The 21,387-nt window shown below is 35.4% G+C and overlaps 2 protein-coding genes across 3 annotated transcripts in view; one reads left to right on the plus strand and one right to left on the minus strand.

Annotated features, from left to right (window-relative positions):
* LOC137623242 (epoxide hydrolase 1-like) overlaps nucleotides 1-11,121 on the minus strand; it is a 17,386-nt gene extending 6,265 nt beyond the window's left edge. Inside the window, exons 1-7 of the mRNA XM_068353983.1 lie at nucleotides 10,985-11,121; nucleotides 8,249-8,428; nucleotides 7,036-7,214; nucleotides 3,181-3,416; nucleotides 2,760-2,892; nucleotides 520-722; nucleotides 1-134 (exon numbers count right to left, since the gene is read on the minus strand). The exon at nucleotides 1-134 is cut by the window's left edge and continues 29 nt beyond it. Coding sequence (XP_068210084.1) covers nucleotides 1-134; nucleotides 520-722; nucleotides 2,760-2,892; nucleotides 3,181-3,416; nucleotides 7,036-7,214; nucleotides 8,249-8,428 — 1,065 coding nt within the window. The 5' untranslated portion in view covers nucleotides 10,985-11,121. The remainder of the gene's footprint in view (nucleotides 135-519; nucleotides 723-2,759; nucleotides 2,893-3,180; nucleotides 3,417-7,035; nucleotides 7,215-8,248; nucleotides 8,429-10,984) is intronic.
* Nucleotides 11,122-12,356: 1,235 nt separating this feature from the next.
* Nucleotides 12,357-21,387, plus strand: part of LOC137623243 (juvenile hormone epoxide hydrolase 1-like) — a 90,500-nt gene continuing 81,469 nt past the window's right edge. The window contains exon 1 of one of the 2 annotated variants that reach the window (XM_068353986.1): nucleotides 12,357-12,518. Coding sequence is in view for 1 of the 2 variants with exons in the window: in XM_068353985.1 (XP_068210086.1) it covers nucleotides 18,386-18,529 (144 nt within the window). In the remaining variant the exon portion in view is untranslated. Of the gene's footprint in view, nucleotides 12,519-18,370; nucleotides 18,530-21,387 lie in introns of those variants that run through there. The other variant, XM_068353985.1, reaches the window with a different exon arrangement.

Consider the following 21,387-nt stretch of genomic DNA (forward strand, 5'->3'; position numbering starts at 1 on the left):
ATCGAGTGATAAGGGGAAATCCTCCTGCAGAAGACCCCCATCCGGCAAATGTGGATTCTCTTTGTGCGTCCACGTGCTAAATTTCTCCAGAATGTAAGCTGCAAGACCCACCGGACTTTGGTTCAGCGCTGCCCCTGCATATGGAGTTATATTTTGGTTTCAGTCGACGTTTAGGCGTAGATTCCGCCTATTAGAACTATCGTTGCTAAATATTTCCAGAGACAATTTAGTTACACGGCCAAACACACCTTATAGCTATCCTACTTTGAGGGATTTTTTATTTCAATGAGGTTAAAATACTTTAGGCCTTTTCCATTCTAGCAGCGTATGTATTCAACTTCTTAGGTTTACAGAGGCATGAAGAATTTTACAACAGTCAAAATAATTTACACCCACAAATTTGCTGTTTTCTTCTATCTTTCATGTTAAGAATTTCAAATTCAAAATCCCTACCTCCCTAATATTGTTAGGCCTACATATAACATCATTTCTTGTACAAACAACTTCAGCCTTACTCACCCACTGTGTCAGGTTTCGTCGACTGGATGTGTAGGTATCCTGACTCCCTCAGAAGCCGAGAAAAGAGTTTGGAAAGGGGGTATAGTCGGTTCCCGTCCTTCTCATCCATCACAATACCCGTAGGGAGGACTGATCCCAATACCATTTTGGCTAGAGACCCTGGGGTTCTGGCCATTATGAAGTTTGTGTGGACTCCAAGAATGCTGTTAAAAATCGTGGACATAAGATTCTTTCATTTATTGTTATGCATTTTATCTTATGAGGAACAGGCCAAAAGGCATATTAACTTTCAGAAAAAAATACTTCTTTATTCATACTTACTCTTTAAGGTTTCAGGGTTCAATCAATATGGCTAATGTTGCTTGCACTAAAACTAGAGTTATTGCGAATTTTAGGATCACCAGGTATATCACATACAGTATAAGGTGTCCACTCTATGCAAACCTCAACTCTTATCTATGCTTCTGACTGATGTCTATGCTATAAAACAGTAGGCCATTAACTTGAAACACCAACCACCAAAGCAGATCACAGTAAAGGGCTGATATTTTTACGGATGGTTTACAGGTTTATTAATGGTATATCCATGTTTAATTTTCGTGTGAAGATGGTTAGAACAGTATTATAATCAACAATATTGAACATGGACTTTATATAGTGCGCATTAAAAAATCTGATGGTGGGCCATTACATTAGCTAATTCCCCTTATAACTGCATAACATTTCCTAATAAAGTTGATAAACATCCACAGAAGTATATGTCCTGATATGACGCAAGAAAAACATTATATTCATGTGTCAATTATACATGATGATGTCCCCTTTCTTCATAAGACAACCCTGTACATTTGTCAATGTCATCAACAGGTGCAAACTTCTGCTGGTATGAATATTCATGCAAATAGAGAAGCTAAAAATCTAAGTTACACAAAATCTTAACACCTAAACTACCTTTCATTTCCACTCCCAATATACCTCCACAAAAATAATAAGAGTAACCAGTGCCTTTCCTTGTTCTGGGAGGCCCTGTGAATTCTGTTCCTAAAGTCTTTCAATTTTGTTCAGAGAAATGCTACGATTGGAAAAGAAGGTGTATCACATATCAACTTAATAATTGAATATAGCACAATCTTTAAAAATCAGAAACAAAAGTTTTAATGTCTGAAGGGATAGTTGAAGCCTTTCTTTATAGAAAGTAAGTGTGAAGGATAAATATGAATGGAAAAAGAAGGGAGAGATTGGTTTGGAGTCCAAACTCATATTATAATAATTATGTGGCTTAAGAAAATAGCCAATGTGAAATTCGGCTGGTGAAAAGTGCATTTAATTCTAAAGTTTTAGGGGAAGATTTGGATTATTATTATTATTATTACTTGCTAAGCTACAACCCTAATTGGAAAAGCAATATGCTATAAGCCCAAGGGCTCCAACAGGGAAAATAGCTAAGTGAGGAAAGGAAACAATGAAAAATAAAATATTTTAAGAAGAGCAACGAGATTAAAATAAATATCTCCCATATAAACTATGAAAACTTTAACAAAGCAAGAGGAAGAGAAATAAGATAGAATAGTGTTCCCCGAGTGCACGCTAAGTAAGAGAACTCGAACCCAAGACAGTGGAAGACCATGGTACAGAGGCTATGGCACTATCCAAGATAAGAGAACAATGGTTTGATTTTGGAGTGTCCTTTTCCTAGAAGAGCTGCTGACCATAGCTAAAGGGTCTCTTCTACTCTTACCTAGATGAAAGTGGCCACTGAACAATTACAGTGCAGTAAGAAGAATTGTTTGGTAATCTGCGTTGTCATGAGAAGAGGGTGTGTAAGGAACAGGCCAGACTATTCGGTGTATGTGTTAGGCAAAGGGAAAATGAAAATGTAACCAGAGAGTAGTACTGTCTGGCCAGTCAAAGGACCCTATAACTCTCTAGTGGTAGTATTTCAACGGGTGGCTGGTGCCCTGGCAAACCTACTACCTATTATGGAGTAAAAGAGGTGCCGAGAAAGACCTTTATGTCTGTGAAATGAAGTGAGTAATGGAATCTGTACAGGAAGCAGGTACTGTAGATATTACACCACTGATGGGCATCACGGGTACAGGAAACTCTCTGCACAGGGAAATCATTCTCAACAGCTTAACCTAACCTAACCTTATGTGGCAGGGACTGACTGTTCTTTGATTTATCTTGTTGGCACCAAATATTAATGGAAATTTTATATTGCTAAAATCCATATTACTTACTTCTCTGGGTACAGAGTAGCCATGAGGTTGACAACAAGACTGCCCCAGTCACCGCCTTGTATGTAGAACTTCTCAAATCCAAGCCTCTTCATCAGCTTCAGAAATATTTGTGCTGTTTCCATCTGTGCTAAGCCTGATGAAGAGAAGAAATATGTGTAAAAATGAAGCATAAGAAGAAAATGTACTAGTGAAATATCTCAACTGTTATTTGGTCCATCAAACTTATAATAATAGTCTTAAGTGTGAGTGCAACTTAGAACCTATAGACTATGAGGGTGTGAAGTGAGTACATGTGGTATTGTAGCCAGTGATTTTACTCTTCTAGAAGCGTTATAAACATTATAGGGCTAATTTTTTATACTCAATAATGATAATATAAATACCTACAGTGATGATATCAACATTAACTATGATCATAAACCTTGCTTTATAGAACTCTGAGAAAATCCAAAGCCTGGAATCGAGGGGCAGATGACCTCAAAGACCACATTGCTTCTATCCTGAAGGGTCGTCAGGAGAGGCAGGATGTTGTAGAACTCAACGAAGGATCCGGGCCAGCCATGAACCATCAGGAGTGGGAAAACCTTCACCTCCTGGTTCTCGGGTAATTGAGGTGCTACTCTGAGGAAGTGGATGTCTAGGCCTTCAATTTGAGTCCTGGAAACATCCAGAAAAAGAGTTCAATATTATCAATCATTACTATCTAGCTACAATCCTGGTGGGAAAAGCAGGATGCTACAAGCTCAAGGGTTCCAACAGGAAAGATAGACAAGTGAGGAAAGGAAATAAGAAAATAAATAAATTATATAGAGAAGTAATGAATAAACAAACATAAAGTATCAGTAACAATGTTGAAATAAATCTGTCATACTATAAACTACAAAGAGAGACTTATGTCAGCCTTTTCAACTGCAAGGTTGAGCTTCTGAAATTTCACCGAATTAACTGCCCAATTAAAAACAAATCATTCCACAATCTGTTCAAAGCCAGAATAAAACTTCTAGAATACTGTGTAGTACTGAGCCTTATGATATAGAAGGCAAGACTGTTAGAATTAACTGCATACCTAGTATTACGAACAGGATAGTACAGTTTTGGAAGATCTGATTGACAAGGATGGTCAGAGTTATGAAAAATCATATGCATATAGAACTAACTGAATAACGGTACAAGAAATTAATATCAAAATCAGGAATAAGGAATCTAACACACCGCAAGTTTCTGTCCAACAAATTAAGATGAGATTCAGCCGCTGAAGACCAGACAGTAGAACGATACTCGAAACAAGGTAGAATGTTAGAATTAAAATATTCTTTCAGGATAGATTGATCACCAAAAATATTAAAAGACTTTCTCAATATGCCAATTGTTTACTTTATGGAACTGAAGAAGAAAAATAAAACAAATGTGCTTCTCAAAGGTAAATCTACAATTAAGACTCACACCTAAAATTCTAAAGTTGTATATAGTTAAAAAAAACATAATCAATGCAGAGGTTTGTAAGTTGAGGAATCCTGGTTCTCGGCCTACTTATAATCATACTTTGATTTTATTAGGGTTCACCTTCATGCTCCATTGTTTGCACTATGCACTCATTCTAGCTACATCTCTATTAAGGGATTCAGCAACCCCAGATCTACATTCAGGAAACAGAATTGATGCAAAGAAAGTAGCATCATCTGCATATGCAATAAGCTTGTTTTCTATGCTAAACCAATTATGTGTATATAGTACGAAAAGTAATAGGCCAAAACACTACCCTTAGGAACATCAGATACCAAATTCCATCAACAACTTTTTGTGATCTCTTACTTAAAAATTCAATAATGCTGCTAAGAAAAGACCCACCCACTCCAACTGTTTGAGATAGAAAACAAGGGTCTCATGATTAACATTGCCAAAGGCAGCACTAAAACAAAGGCCAATTATTATCATTATTAGTATTATTACTTGCTAAGCATCAGTTCCATCCCCTGAATGTAGATCTGGAGTTTCTGAATCCCTTAATAGAGATTTAGCTAAAATTAGTGCATGGTGCAAATTATGGGGTATGAAGTTGAATCCTAACAAAACTCAAAGTATGATTGTAAGTAGGTCAAGGACAATGGCTCCTCAACATCCGGATCTCAGCATTGATAATGTTTCACTCTGACTCTAGAAATTTTAGGTGTGATTCTCGATAGCAAATTTACTTTTGAGAAACACATTAAGTATGAAAAATCTTGAATTTCACAAAAAAATGGCTTATTGAGTCTCTTAAGAATTTCCGTGATCAATCTATTCTGAAGAAGTGTTTTAATTCTTTCATTCTACCTTGTTTCGAGTATTGTTCTCCTGTCTGGTGTTCAGCTGGTAATTCTCGGTCTTCAGCTGGTGATTCTCATCTTAATTTGTTGGACAGGGACTTACGGTTTATTAAATTTCTTATTTCTGATCTAGATATTAATCTCTGGCACCATCGTTCTATTACTTCATTATGCATGTTGCATAAGATTTTTCATAATTCTGATCATCCTTTACATTCAGATCTTCCCGGACAGTTCCATCCTGCTCGTAATACTAGGCATGCATTTAGTTCTAATAGGCCTTCTCCATCATGAGACTCAATACTACACAGTATTCTATTAGTTTTATTCCAGCTGTGACCAATTTGGTAGTTAAATCGGTAGAACTTCAAAAGTTCAAACTTGCAGCAAATGTTTTTATGTTGAACAGGCTGACATAAGTCTTTAATAGTTTATGTATAAAATATATGTTTTGATGTTACTGTTTTTGAAATATTTTATTTTAATTGTTCATTAATTCTCATATCGTTTATCTATTTCCTTATATCCTTTCCTCCCTGGGCTATTTTTCACTGTTGGAGCCCTTGGACTTATAGCACCGTGCTTTTACAACTAGGGTTGCAGCTTAGCTAGTAATAATAATAATAATAAAATAATAATAGTACAACCCTAGTTGGAAAAACAGAATACTTTAAGCCCGAGGTCTCCAGCAGGGAAAATAGCCCAGTGAGGAAAGGAAATAAGGAAATAAATAAACTATATAGACTATAAAAAATACTGATCAACAATATAAAATATCTTAAGATCAGCAACAATGCTAAAATAGATATGTTATAAATAAACAATTGTAAGATCATCAAATAAAATTGAAAATTGAAAACCTAAGTGATTAATTTTTTGCCAAATCCTTTACTCCAAAAAAGAATCTTGCCTGTCTCATTCTTTAATCCTCCTAACCCCAACATAGATATTTTAGATCTCGCCTTTCCTCTTAAGCAAGATTTAACATGGTAAACAGAACTCACAGTTTGGAAAACCATAAACAATTAAATAATTATTATGCAAACCTCGCGCATGAAACTTGTATAAGATAAAATTGATTAAAATTGTAGAAACTATGTGGCTTACAAATGTGGTGTGGAACTTCTAACGGAAATCAAATTGAGTGTGATTTATGAATTTGGGACATAAGGTCGGCTCTAGTGACTGAGTTCATTCAACGCCCAAGTGAAACAGGAGAAAAACCGTGCAGTTGCACTCTTAAGTTAGAAGGGGGTGATACGATGCAAGCACAGCATAGAGCAAGCACATCTGATCGCCAAAGTAGTGATGCAAAGAACAAGAAATGCCTACAGTGCAGCACAAGAAGTGCGCTGATAGTACTACTTCCCTATGGGGTCTAAGGCCAATCAATAAATTTTCATCTTTGTTGAATCGGCTTATCCTAAGGCGACTTTGTTCCACATGCCAAGCATTCAAGTTCAACACTTATTCTTGGATTCCTCAAACGCCTTATTTTTCCTTCTCTTCTGCTGCCAGACTTTGGAGTTCTGTTCAAATTTCAGTTTTCTTTGATTCATATAATAATCTATATAGGTACACCATTTCCTTGTGAGTTAATTCTGTTACTCTTACTACCTACATCAACCCCAAGCTAGGTAAGGACTGTAGTTCACTGAAACATAAGCTTTGGCATCAAAACTCCAAAGCAATTTACTTAGCTGCCAATTAATCCTATTTCATTTAGCAGACAAACGTATGAAAATTAAGCGGTTCTAGTAGATAATAATGAAGATCGCACTCCTTTTTAAACGCTAACAATATGGTGAGCACCTAAATGACCCTACCTACCTTAAGAGCGAAAATGTCAAAAAATGGTGGGTGTAATTAGAAAATAAATTATGAAAGCTTCTCAGTTTAGCAAATGGAAAGAAAACTTATACAGACCATTCAATGGGAGGCACCTTGGTGGGTGTTGCATACTGACTTACTTGAAATGAGGATATTGATTCAGTCTTTTCTCGCGTTGTTTCCAGTCGTAAGAGTCCTTCCAGTAAGCAACTATTTTCTCTAGGGTGTTCTGATTCATACCGTAGGTGAAATTTGCCCCTTCCAGAGGAGGCGTTATTCTTAACGGAAGATCAAGCCTTAATTTAAGGCTATCAATATCCTGGAAGTAACAGAAACAATTAATATCAATAAATTGCGTGCCCCAAGGTCAAGCTACACAATTGAAGACATCTGTTTGTTTGAGAGAAACATCTTTTGATTAAAAAATTCAACTTAATTTTCGTAACAGCACTGGAAACACTTGACTACTTGGTGCAAAGTTCAACAGTACGATACGGAAAGAGTGAGTTTATCAAATTAGTATCATTATAATTACTAGCAAAGCTACATCCCTAGTTGGAAAATCAGGACTCAAACAGGGAAAAATAGTCCAATGAAGAAAGAATATAAGGAAATAATTAAACTAAATGAAAAGTAATAAACAATGAAAACAAAATATTTTAATAACAGTAACAGCATTAAAACATCTTTCATATCATCATCATCATCTCCTCTTACGCCTATTGACGCAAAGGCCCTCAGTTAGATTTTGCCAGTCGTCTCTGTCTTGAGCTTTTAATTCAATACTTCTCCATTCATCATCTCCTACTTCGCGCTTTATAGTCCTAAGCCATGTAGGCATGGGTCTTCCAATTCTTCTAGTGCCTTGTGGAGCCCAGTTAAACGTTTGGTGAACTAATCTCTCTTGGGGAGTGCGAAGAGCATGCCCAAACCATCTCCATCTACCCCTCATCATGATCTCATCCATATATGGTACTCGAGTAATCTCTCTTATAGTTTCATTTCTAATCATGTCCTGCCATTTAACTCCCAATATCCTTCTGAGGGCTTTATTCTCAAATCTACTAAATCTATTGGAGATTGTTTCATTGTCATACCATGACTCATGTCCATAGAATAACACTGATCTCACACAAAAACATTTACCGCAAGTTTTGAACTTTTGAAGTTCTGCTGATTCAACAACTCGATTGGGAAGATCATTCCCCAACTTGGTCATAGCTAGAATAAAACTTCTAGAATACTGTGTAGTATTTAAGCATTTTGTGATCTAATGAATTAACAAAAATAATATCAACCACAGAAGTAGGACTAAAAGAACAAATTGAAGATGAATAACGAGTATAATCTTACCTCTTTTGCTATGTCAATTTCAAATGGCCTGATCGTTGTGTCATCTGGACGTGGTTCCCCAGGACCCCACCAGGGATCAGGGTCTAGGGCGGGAGTCGAAGGCACTTGCATGAATTTGATGGATACCATGATAGCCAACCCAGTTATGGCAATGGATGCTATGCTGAGCTTTGTAAACATCTGCAAAGGAATGTATATTAATGTACTGAAATATAGGTTAGTTCCCATTATTCCTCTAAAATGTCTATCCAATTCAGGCATGCGTAGGTAGTAGGTTCGCCAGGGCACCAGCCACCCGTTCAGATACTACCGCTAGAGAGTTATGGGGTCCTTTGACTGGCCAGGCAGTACTACATTGGATCCTTCTCTCTGGTTACGGTTCACTTTCCCTTTCCCTACACATACACTGAATAGTCTGGCCTATTCTTTAAAGATTCTCCTTTGTCCTCATACACCTGACAACATTGAGATTACCAAACAATTCTTCTTCACCATAGGGGTTAACTACCGCTCTGTAAATGTTCACTGGCTACTTTCCTCTTGGTGAGGGTAGAAGAGACTCTTTAGCTATGGTAAGCAGCTCTTCTAGGAGAAGGACACTCTAAAATCAAACCATTGTTCTCTAGTCTTGGGTAGTGCCATAGCCTCTGTACCATGGTCTTCCACTGTCTTGGGTTCGAGTTCTCTTACTTAGCGTGCACTCGGGGGACACTATTCTATCTTATTTCTCTTCCTCTTGCTTTGTTAAAGTTTTCATAGTTTATAAAGGAGATATTTATTTTAAAGTTACTGTTCCTAAAATGTGTTATTTTGCCTTGTTTCCTTTCCTCACTGGGCTATTATCCCTGTTGGAGCCCCTGGGCTTATGGCATTCTGCTTTCCCAACGAGGGTTATGGCTTAATAATAATAATAATAATACTAATAATAATGTATAGGCAAAAGGAAAATGAGCCGTAACCAGAGAGAAGGACCCCTAAGAAGTACTATCTGGCCAGTTAAAGGACCCAAAAAATTCTCTAGCAGTAGTGTCTTAACGGGTGGCTGGTGTCCTGACCAACCTTCTATATATAAATTAGCGCGTTTGCACTTTAACCACAAGACAATAGAGAGGGGTTAATTTCAAACATGATCGTAAGAAAGGTTACAAGGCCACATTATCAGCTCGACTAATTTTAGCATCCACTTGTTGACTGTATGGCGAAATACAGATGGTAACAACCATAATAAATCAACCAATATCATCATTGTAATAATTTGGATAACACTTCCGTACTCGGATTATTTTAGCAACACTTTCGTACCCAAGCTTGTAAGTTATTTTACAGTGTTTATTTATAAATCATCTCCATTAATCCACGTATATCGTTTAGAAAGAACTCTGCCTTCACTAGCCGAATCTTTATCAGTGTAGGTTAACGATCAAAGTCCAGGCCGAAGCTGGCAAAGATTATAGGTTTCAAACCCTGAACCATTGGACCTGGCTGGGTGACTTGTCCAATGCCCTCTAACAATAAGATTGCTGACTTAAAGATATTATCCTTAGCAAACAAAGATATTGCTTTGCTGACTTAAAGATTTTATCCTTAGCAAACAAAGATATATATATATATATATATATATATATATATATATATATATATATATATATATATATATATATATATATATATATATATGTGTGTGTGTGTGTGTGTGTGTGTGACATTTGAAAATTGTCCTCAGTAGTTATGACAGTAATAATAGTAATTACTATTATAATAATGATAATTATTATTATTATTATTACTATTACAAACTTGGATGGAAAAACAGAATGCTATAAGCCCAAGGGCTCCAACAGGGAAAAAAACCACAAGAAGGAAAGGAGATAGCAAATAAGCTATTTATAAATAACGAATAGAAAATAAAAAATCCAAAGATCACTAACAACGTTAAAACAGATTAGTCATATGTATTAGATATAAAACTATTTAAAATGCGGTCTTTTTAAACATTTCTACCACGTATCACCAGGAGGCAATATTAGGACCAGTCCAGCTATCTCCATTCAGCTCCTAATGTTATGTGACTCAGCATGAGTCAACATTTTTCATGAGCAAATACGTTATATCATGAGTATTTGAATGCCGGCATGAAGTTTAAGCTTAGCACAGAATATTGAGAGAGTAGAGAGAGAGAGAGAGAGAGAGAGAGAGAGAGAGAGAGAGAGAGAGAGAGAGAGAGAGAATTCATTCCGGCAATGATCAATTTGCCATTTACTACAGTACATGGCACGTGAAGAGAGAGAGAGAGAGAGAGAGAGAGAGAGAGAGATTTTAGTTGTATGATCTTGTATTTCACACAGGCAATGATTAATTTGCCATTCTACTACGGTACATTATCATGTGGAGAGAGAGAGAGAGAGAGAGAGAGAGAGAGAGAGAGAGTTGTTTTAGTTATATGATATTGTATTTCACTCAGGCAATGATTAATTTGCCATTCTACTACGGTACATTATCATGTGGAGAGAGAGAGAGAGAGAGAGAGAGAGAGAGAGAGAGAGAGAGAGAGTTTAGTTTTTGTTAAATGGTCTTGTATTTCAGACCGGCACTAGTTTATAATTTTTCTATCATACTGCATATCACACACACACACACACACACACACACATATATATATATATATATATATAGAGAGAGAGAGAGAGAGAGAGAGAGAGAGAGTATATTGTTTACATAAAAGTGCAGGCCTATTACCGTAAAATTAATGGAGGTGAAGCTGCTCTCGAATATAGGCGACTGTAACACGGCTCCTTAAAATGACCAGTGAACTTTGCAACCACAATCACACTTGGTTACAGTCAACTGCTGTGATGAATCTATTTCCAAGGACAAGGACCTTCACATCAGGGTTGCCAGATATGGGGATTTATCCCCTAGATTTGGAGACTTATCCCTACATTTGGGAATTTATCCTTAGGTTTGGGGATTTTGGATGACTGGTGACTATATCTATACATGTATCTATGAAGAAACAGAGATGAGTAAACCTTTAAATTGTTGCAATTAGTTTATTTAAAATTACGTGAATTATAGCGAGTAATTTCTGTATTAGAAGAAAATGTATTTCTGGAAATGGGGATTTTTTATCAAGAGTTTTAGGGAATTTTTACACTAACCCATCTGGCAACACTGCTTCACATCTCGAATAAAATGTTGAAAACAATTGATAAGTGGCATCTCTTCATAAGTAGATCAGATAGTTTAATTTTCCTGCATTTTACCTCGATATTTTGCTCTTTATTTGGCGCAGTTGGACTTTAAAATCATATATTAAATAGTAATGGAAAGGTTTCAATGATAGAAAAAAAATTAGTATTGACTATATAGATATTAAAAAATGGTAGACGAATACAAGATATGGCATTTTTAAACTCGCCGATGCTTGCGATGTTGTGTATTTTTTAATATCATAATGTTAAACATTTCGTTTGCTGTTGAATTCTATATTCATTGTCGTGTTTTACTATATGGAAAATATGCTATTCAAACTTATTCCGTACGGCAACTTTAACGAAGTTTTGCTATTTCCATTTGGCAATTTAAAAGCAAAGTTACCACTATACCCCGAGATCATCCCGCTCAGGGGTGCCAATCGTACGATAATTATCGTACATGCACGATTATTTTAGGTCTAGTACGATGTACGATACATAACTTATGTATATACATATATGTGTTTGTGTGTTTGATTAAACAATTATACTAAAATATTTTGAAATAAGTCAATCATGTAACTCTTAAATAATTATTTTGAAACTGTGTACGATAATTTTGGTTGAAAAACGACAATTTTAAGGCTCATGTACGATAATCCAGTGGAAATAATCTGGCAACCCTGATCCCGCTGCTGCACTCAGGTTGCCAGGTTTTCTAAATGAGAAAAGGTCAATTTCTAATCAACAGAGGCTTTAAAAGGTCAACCCATTAATAGAAAAAGGTCAAAAATATAGTATTTAAGGGCCGGCTTTTTTATATTACTAAAGACCAACCTATTTAAATACAAAAGGTCAAATTTGAGTTTTTTTTGGCCGGAAAAAAGGCCAAACTGGCAACCCTGGAGCCTGCACTGCCTATCGCGTCCACGGTCCACTTGCCTTCCCTCCCTACAAATTTATGCAGTTACCAAGACAAGGTCGTTCGTCACATCTCTTTAAGGCTAATTTTAAGTGGTTATCAATATAATTATTAGTCCATCGAGGTCATTAACAGAAAATTTGGAAACAGGAAGGTAAGCTTGAAATTTCGGTTTATAATTTGGAGAGATTTGCCCAAATCGTGTTTACTGTGCTTTGCAAACTGGTTCATCCTTATTATTATTATTATTATTATTATTATTATTATTATTATTATTATTATTATTATTATTACTTACTAAGCCACAACCCTAGTTGGAAAAGCAGTATACTATAAGCCCAGGGGCCCCAACAGGGAAAATAGCTCAGTGAGGAAAGGAAAAATGGAAAATAAAATATTCTAAGAAGAGTAACAATAAATATCTCCTATATAAACTATAAAAACTTTAACAAAACAAGAGGAAGAGAAATAAGATAGGAGAGTGTGCTCGAGTGTACCCTCAAGCAAGAGAACTCTAACCCAAGACAGTGAAAGGCCATGGTACAGAGGCTATGGCACTACCCAAGACTAGAGGAGTAGTTAACCGACTCGTGAATTAGTATAATTTAGAAAAGACCACTTTGCTTGAGGGTACACTCGGGCACACTCTTCTGCCTAGTTTCTCTTCTTGCTTTTTTTAAGTTTTTCTTTATAGTTTAAATAGGAAATATATATTTTAATATTGTTACTATTCTTAAAATATTTTATTTTTCCTTATTTCCTTTCCTCACTGGGCTATTTTTCCTGTTTGGGCTCCTTTGGCTCATAGCATCCTGCTTTTCCAACTAGGGTTGTAGCTTAGCATGTGATAATAATAATAATAATAATACAGGAAAGGGCTTTGGTTGTTCTGCGTTATTTTCCTTATTTCCTTTCCTCACTGGGCTATTTTCCCTGTTGGGGCTCCTTTGGCTTATAGCATCCTGCTTTTCCAACTAGGGTTGTAGCTTAGCATGTGATGATAATAATAATAATAATAATAATAATAATAATAATACAGGAAAGGGCTTTGGTTGTTCTGCGTTATTTTCCAGAATGTATTGTTGTAAGGAAATATTTATACCAATAGGCAAAGGTAATGCCAGTGCTATTAAATTGCCTATTGTATTAAATGGAATTAGAATGGTTTTTTTATAGCTAGTTTTCATCTATGGAGCTTTTGAAAATCATATAAAAAAACTGGATCGGTCATTGTCGCCATAGAGACGAGTTTGTCAATCTATATGAAGATAGTAGGCTGATCAAAGATGAAATAAGATTTTTTTTTTATCTTTTATTATGAAAATACAATTACATTTTCTTAACATACATTTTTTCCTTTTATAAAGAAATATTCCTTAAATTATATTTTACATTTTTGTATATACATTATAACATCTATTATATGATAAGATTACATTTTTATTTTATTATTTTTCTAAATATGTTTTCAAGTTAGAAACATACTGATTTGTGAAAATATTTTTAACACGATTCTTATATCCAATAAGATGAAATAAGATAAATGTTAAGTACACAACGATGCTGTTTTCTATTTTGCACGTGATGTCACGTGTTTGCCAATTTGCTCTAATTACAAAAGGTCATACGCTCTTTTTCAGCGTTCATGTCGTAATGCGATGGTTGCACTATTTCTATTTACTGTAACTCATTAATATTTCTGGAAGCTAAAATAGCTTCCTGGCTAGTGCATTGATAAGCTTCCGCCTAGCATTTTCATGGCAGCAGATCTATCCGAGGTGGGGGACGTGAGTTTAAGCGGTTTACTGGGGAGGTTACTGTTTTTGTTTACTCTAACTCATTAATAATATTTCTGGAAGCTAAAATAGCTTCCTGGCTAATGCATTGATAAGCTTCCGCCTAGCATTTTCATGGCTGCAGATCTATCCGAGTTTAAGCGGTTTTACTGGGGAGGTTACTGCTAATTGGGCACACAGTGAGGGTTTGGGCTTTGGGCTTGCCTGGCAGACGTTCTGGTGGGTATCTACTCTGGTGATACTGAAAACCAGACACCTTTGCCGATTCCTTTTGTATCGAGAATTACGTAAAAAATTTGAACACTACAGAAAAAAATTATAATATAAACAATAAAAGCGTAAGGCTATGTTCAATATCTTGCTCTTTCTACACTCTGATTTTGTAAGAAAGCTCATGCATGAATTAATTTATGCCAGATACGCAAGGAGAATTGAAGAGATTAAAAAGAAAACGCTTTTCAGGTATATATATATATATATATATATATATAGTCTGTAGATAGATTAGCTAAACTTGTGGTTAGCATTTTAATAACTCGATGAACCATGGGCTAATATGCACACTTCCATCAACCAAAGAACATTCTTGAAATAAAATCCATTTGATTCCCAATAAAGTAAACCATTCCGGACTGGTTAATAATGGAACTATGTAGGCCTATGTGTTAGTTATAAATATCTGAAAGAGGGTTTAAGGGAAATGCTCGTAAACAACACAAGAGAGTGAGACTAAAATTTTGGGAAAAGTGAGAGAGAGAGAGAGAGAGAGAGAGAGAGAGAGAGAGAGAGTTATGCATTTAAGTGGGAAAGGGAAAGTGTATTTCCATACCATTATGGTATTACTCCTCTATGTAGGCCTATGTGTTAGTTATGAATATCTGAAAGAGGTTTTGAGGGAAATGCTAGAAAACAACGCAAGAGTGAGGACTAATATTTTAGGAAAATTGTGAGAGAGAGAGAGAGAGAGAGAGAGAGAGAGAGAGAGAGAGAGAGAGAGAGAGAGAGAGAATTTTACTGTAGATATTTTGCTATTAATTTAAAAGGGAAATTGTGTTTCCATACTAGAAGGACATTCCTGCTCTAAATAATTTAAAAATATTCTATATAATTTTGCATGAAATATATGGAATTGAATACACGTTGAGAAGACGACTATGCCACGACGCAGTTATCACATTTTTTTCCCCATTATACTTCATACTTTATACATTATTCTTCTTTCCCCCTTTAGAGTTAGGTAAAAACTAAGGCTATTCTTTTCAGGTATAAATAGTTTTGTTACAAGTCGAAGTCCTAATATCCATTGAAATGATAATATTAATAAGTGTCACAACAGAAAGACCTAGGAATTATTAGTGGTTCATGTCACTAGTCCTATGCCGCTCAAGAATTAGATTCTGAGCTATGCATATCTTCCTATTTCATGAAGCTTATATTACTACTATCTCTTGGATATCAAAAGGAAAAATTATATATAGCTACAAAGCAATTTTTTTTATTATTTTCGAGAAATGAAAGATTTATTTAAAATTGTTCACCGTGGAGGTTTATTAAAAAAAATCGCACGGAAATGAGTTAAAATCAGGATGTAATGGTTTGCCAGATACTATTGATCGTTTTAAGTAAGCAAATTTCAGTTGAAGAGGATATAATTAGGTTTTTGTTAGGAGGAGGATAAATGTCAAAATAAAGACATTAAATGCCAAAAGAAAACGGAAAAAAAATGTACAAACAGTTTAAAGGAAATGGAAAGAATAGTGCAATAACTTTCCGCTTTATAATAAAGAGAAAGTGTCTGGATCTTTATATATATATATATATATATATATATATATAATATCGTGTCCTTATTAGCAATGATCTTCCTAACCGGGTAGTTGAATCAGTAGAAATTAAAAAGTTCAAAGTTGGAGCAAATGTTTTTATGTTGACGAGGCTGACATGAGTCTTTCTATAGTTTATATGACATACCTGTTTTTGCCGTTGTTAATAGTCTATATAGGACATATCTGTTTTGACGCTTTTACTGTTTTTTAGATTATATATTTATTTATTCTCATCATTTATTTATTTCCTTATTTCCTTTTCTCACTGGGTTATTTTTCCCTGTTGGAGCCCTTGGGCTTATAGCATCTTGCTTTTCCAACTAGGGTTGTAGCCTGGCTAATAATAATAATAATAATAATAATAATAATAATAATAATAATAATAATAATAATAATAATAATCACACCACAGGATTTGCAATGCTTGCTTACCAGAATGCATGAAATATCACACGAGGTTGAGCTCAAGATAAATAGAAGAAAGACAAGAGTTGATGAGAACGGAGTATGCAATGGAAGATGAAATATCATTGCAAGGAGAAAGGATTAATGAGGCAGAATCATTTGAGTATTTAGGAACTCTGATCTCCAATACAGCATCTTTGAAATTAGTTTAGTGAAGGATAAAAAAAAAAAATCAGACATTGGTTAGGTTAAGTAAAATTTTGAAATCGAATCGCCTGAAATTACATATGAAATTCAGACTATGCATTAGTTTAATGAGATCGGTGTTATTATATTGACATGAGTCATGGTATGACAATGAAACAATCTCCAATAGATTTAGTAAATTTGAGAACAAAGCTCTAAGAAGGATATTGGGAGTAAAAAAGCAGGACAGGATTAGAAATGAAACTATAAGGGAGGTTACTCAATTACCATATGTGGATGAGAGCCTTAAAAGGGGTAGATGGAGATGGTTTGGACATGCTCTTCACATTTCCAAAGAGAGATTAGTTCACCAAACGTTCATCTGGGCTCCACAAGGCACTAGAAGAGTTGGAAGACCCAGGCCTACATGACAGAGGACTAGGAAGCGTGAAGGTAATGAAACATGAAGTACTGAATTAAAAGCTCAAGATAGAGACGACTGGCAAAATCTAACCTAGGCCCTTTGCGCCAATAGGCGTAGGAGATTATATATATATATATATATATATATCCTGTCACGTTCATGGGAGAGAGGAAGTAGTTATTACCTGGTGATAGGGGGTACCCCGGAAGGTATACTCGGAAACCACACTCCACAAATTGCCGAATCAGCGGGTTGTAGTTAGAAACGGTTGAATCTGTGTATCAAGCTAAATACAACCTTTTTGATGGCTCGGTTACTATAGTTTGCTGTAATTAATTTATTACTCTTAAGTAAATTCTAAAATTTGATGAGGTAAATAAAATATAGGTTATAGTAAAGCATCACATTGAATAGTAACTATTACTGATACCAAAGACAATTGGTAAATTGAATAATGATTAAAAAAGATGGATAAGAAAACGGGAAATGTAAAATACGTTGCCATTATAGAAGTTAATATTAGCAAAACGGGATTTTGTGACCAAATGAAAATTGAATAGTTAAACAAGTCAAAAGCCTTAAAAACGCACAGAACGACTATTTACTAAAGTTAACAAAAAGACGATAACTACACTGAAGTATCTATGTGGTGCAAAACTCACACAAGTGAGTTGTCAAATCTGTGTCCTAATTTCCTCCACAACATTAAACATCTAAGTTTAATGCTCAGTCACACCTTAACGATTTATCCCTCATATATCGACGTATGAAAATGAGCCCCCCAAAAAATTATGCAAATACGCCAGGTCGTCGAAAAAGTTTGAGCGTAAAGAAAAGATCTTAACATATGTCAGCATTTGCTGTAGATAAGCGATGGTTGACAAGTCCACAAACGTTAATTGCAAGTACTCAAAATACGTTGAAGTAATGTCATTCTTATCAGAACTTATGAGTGACTTGCTTTGAACCCACTTGCAATTTATATCGAACTTATCTCCATCTCGTAGTGATGTATGCACTCGTCTTTGACATGTTCCAGACCACAGAACTTACTTTTTTTTTAACTTTTATTTAAGATAACAAATTACAATATTTACGTTTTGTCAATTAAATAGTTGAACTCATGAATTCCTTTGTAACAAGTTTCTTCAATTTTTCCTTATACAAAATTGACGCAAACCATCTCACATAATTTAATCTTCCTCTAAGAAAACCAAGAGTATCATTTTCACTTACTGAACGCGTTTGTAACCCATAGCTACCTATAATGACGTATTGGCAGCGACTGGGAGAATTGGTAATTAGAAATGGGGTCCTGAGACTCCTGACTTCACAGGAGGAAACCGCCAGCTGCCAGTAATCCTCCCGAGTCCTACTTGAGCAGATGTCCAAATCATCCAAGAGGTGGAGTATTCGAGAATACGTACTAGCTCTCCTCCAATATCAGCATGATCTCATCGATTTGACACTGCACCAGTTGCGTATCGATAGAGCCAGAAGAAAAGTTCAACGGCGTAGAAGGAACTGGGTGAGAGCATGGACTAGGACTCTAGGATTATACTATCAACCGTGGGTGGTCTAGGATTATATCAACCGGCGACGGCAGTTCGACATATTATTATTATTATTACTATCCAAGCTACAACCCTAGTTGGAAAAGCAAGATGCTATAAGCCCAAGGGCTCCAATAGGGAAAAATAGCCCGGTGAGGAAAGGAAATAAGGAAATAAATAAATGATGAGAATGAATTAACAATAAATCATTCTAAAAACAGTGACGTCAAAACAGATGTAGGCTACAGTATAGTGAAATACGTTTGGATGATCTTGCAGCATTTTTTTAATAGGTGATGACACGTGATCGTCGTGCACTATGCAGTAAGTCACGATTTTTGTTAGACTGTCGTTGGGCATAACTTCTGGACGCCGGTAGGTAACACGCGAAGCATTATACGATGTAAGTAAGCAGCTCTTCTAGGAGAAGGACACTCCAAAATCAAACCACTGTTCTCTAGTCTTGGGTAGTGCCATAGCCTCTGTACCATGGCCTTTCACTGTCTTGGGTTAGAGTTCTCTTGCTTGAGGGTACACTCGAGCACACTCTCCTATCTTATTTCTCTTCCTCTTGTTTTGTTAAAGTTTTTCTAGTTTATATAGGAGATATTTATTGTTGTTACTCTTCTTAGAATATTTTATTTTCCTTTTTTCCTTTCCGCACTGAGCTATTTTCTCTGTTGGAGCCCCTGGGCTTATAGCATACTGCTTTTCCAACTAGGGTTGTAGCTTAGTAAGTAATAATAATAATAATAAATAAACGTTCTTTACAAGTTACTAATACCTTGTACATACGTCCAACTCGTTATAAATACGCCATGTATAGGCTGTTACGATTATGTAATTAAAGCAATTCTTTCGTACCAACAAAATATCTCTTCTGAAATCTCTTCAGTTTAGACTTAAAGATTCGGTAATTAATTATCAACTTGTTAAATTTTCACTCTGTTGCCACACCGTCATTCGAAAAGAAAGTGACAGTAAAGGGAAACAATGTTGGAACCAGGTTTTCCATTACTATTTCCCCAAACAGCATATCAGAGAGGGATATTACTTTACAATTTACGTCAAGTGATCGTATTTATGCATAACCCAAGTTAAACACTACTGAAATGAAGGAAGAAATAGACTGATAGGAGAGAAAAGTGGTGAATTACTAGTGATAATCCAGACCAATGTTTGCCAACGACAATACCCAAAACTAAAGATGATAATAAGAACAAAGTAAATATGTACATCGAAAATGGCGAAGAAAAAGTCCAACAATGTGCGTTTAGAGAACAAAATAAGCAACAGCCGGTTAAAACAATCGAAACCTACAAATAGAAAAAAGGGGAACTAAATGTCTACCTAAAGTTCCTAAACGAAAGATTATATTATTATTATTATTATTATTATTATTATTATTATTATTATTATTATTATTAAGCTACAACCCTAGTTAGAAAAGCAGAATGCTATAAGCCCAGGAGTTCCAACAGCGAAAATAGCCCAGTGAGGTAAGGAAACAGGGAAAAATTAAATATTTCTAGAACAGTAACAATATTAAAATAAATATCATCTATATAAACTATGGAAACTTTAACAAAACAAGGGAAGAGAAATAAGATAGAATAGTGTGCCCGAGTGTACCCACAAGCAAAAGACCTCAAATCCAAGACAGCGGAAGACCATGGTACAGAGGCTATGGCACAGAGGCTATGGCACTACCCAACACTAGAGAACAATGGTTTGATTTTGGAGTGTCCTCCTAAAAGAGTTGCTTACCATTGCTAAAGACTCTCTTCTACACTTACCCAGAAGAATGTGGCCACTGAACAATTACAGTGCAGTAACCCCTTGGGTGAAGAAGAAATATTTGGTAGTCTTAGTGTTGCCAGGTGTGTGAGGGCAGAGGAGAATAATGTAAGAATATGCCAGACAATTCAGTGTGTAGGCGAAGGGAAAATGAACCGTAACCAGTTGCGTTATGTCGTTTATATTTCATTTATACATAATAGGCACGATATAGCAAAACTGATAAAGCTACTAAAACTCGTTTTTTTATGTATGAAAAAAAATATTCACCTAAAATCATGGCAGCTGGTCCTTACAACTATTTTGAACTTTTTTTTTTTTATAAATTACCTCTTTGTAGGATGTTATTTGAATTTATTACTTTGTTGAGACGATATTATAAAAATCATAAAATTCCATCAGATACGTTCTACCACAAAGGTTATAATGACTTTTATTATATTTTACTCCTTTTGAAATTTACTTCAAAGGTGGGGTGAGGGGGTTAGGCTCAATACAGTTCATGCGGTGCTCTGTAGACATTACTTGAAGGTCTTAGCAGCGTTCCTTCAGATCCTAACTGCTTTATATCCATCTCTGCATATGCCTCCCATCTTCTCTCAAATTTTACTTTACAGCTGAAGTTTCCCCACAGTCGTAGGCTACTTAGGCGCTGAATGGGCCTACAGGTCCCGGCGCTTGAGTGTATAGCCCCATTCCACATATCAAACCCAGTTTTGAACTCTGATAATGGCCGGCGAGTGATGATCTATATACAGATATATGTCCGTGATAACAAGGCACCTTTGTGATAGGAGGAGACATGTCTCAAAGATTAGCAAAGATAGTACATACTAAATGCCTATTCACTGTACACCCGCGCGCATACTCGCTGGCGCGCGCTCGCGCACAATATATATATATATATATATATATATATATATATATATATATATATATATATATATATATATATGTATATATATATATATATATATATACATATATATATATATATATATATATATATATATATATATATATATATATATATATA

This window comes from Palaemon carinicauda, chromosome 30 (assembly GCF_036898095.1).
Source record: "Palaemon carinicauda isolate YSFRI2023 chromosome 30, ASM3689809v2, whole genome shotgun sequence".
NCBI lineage: Eukaryota > Metazoa > Arthropoda > Malacostraca > Decapoda > Palaemonidae > Palaemon > Palaemon carinicauda.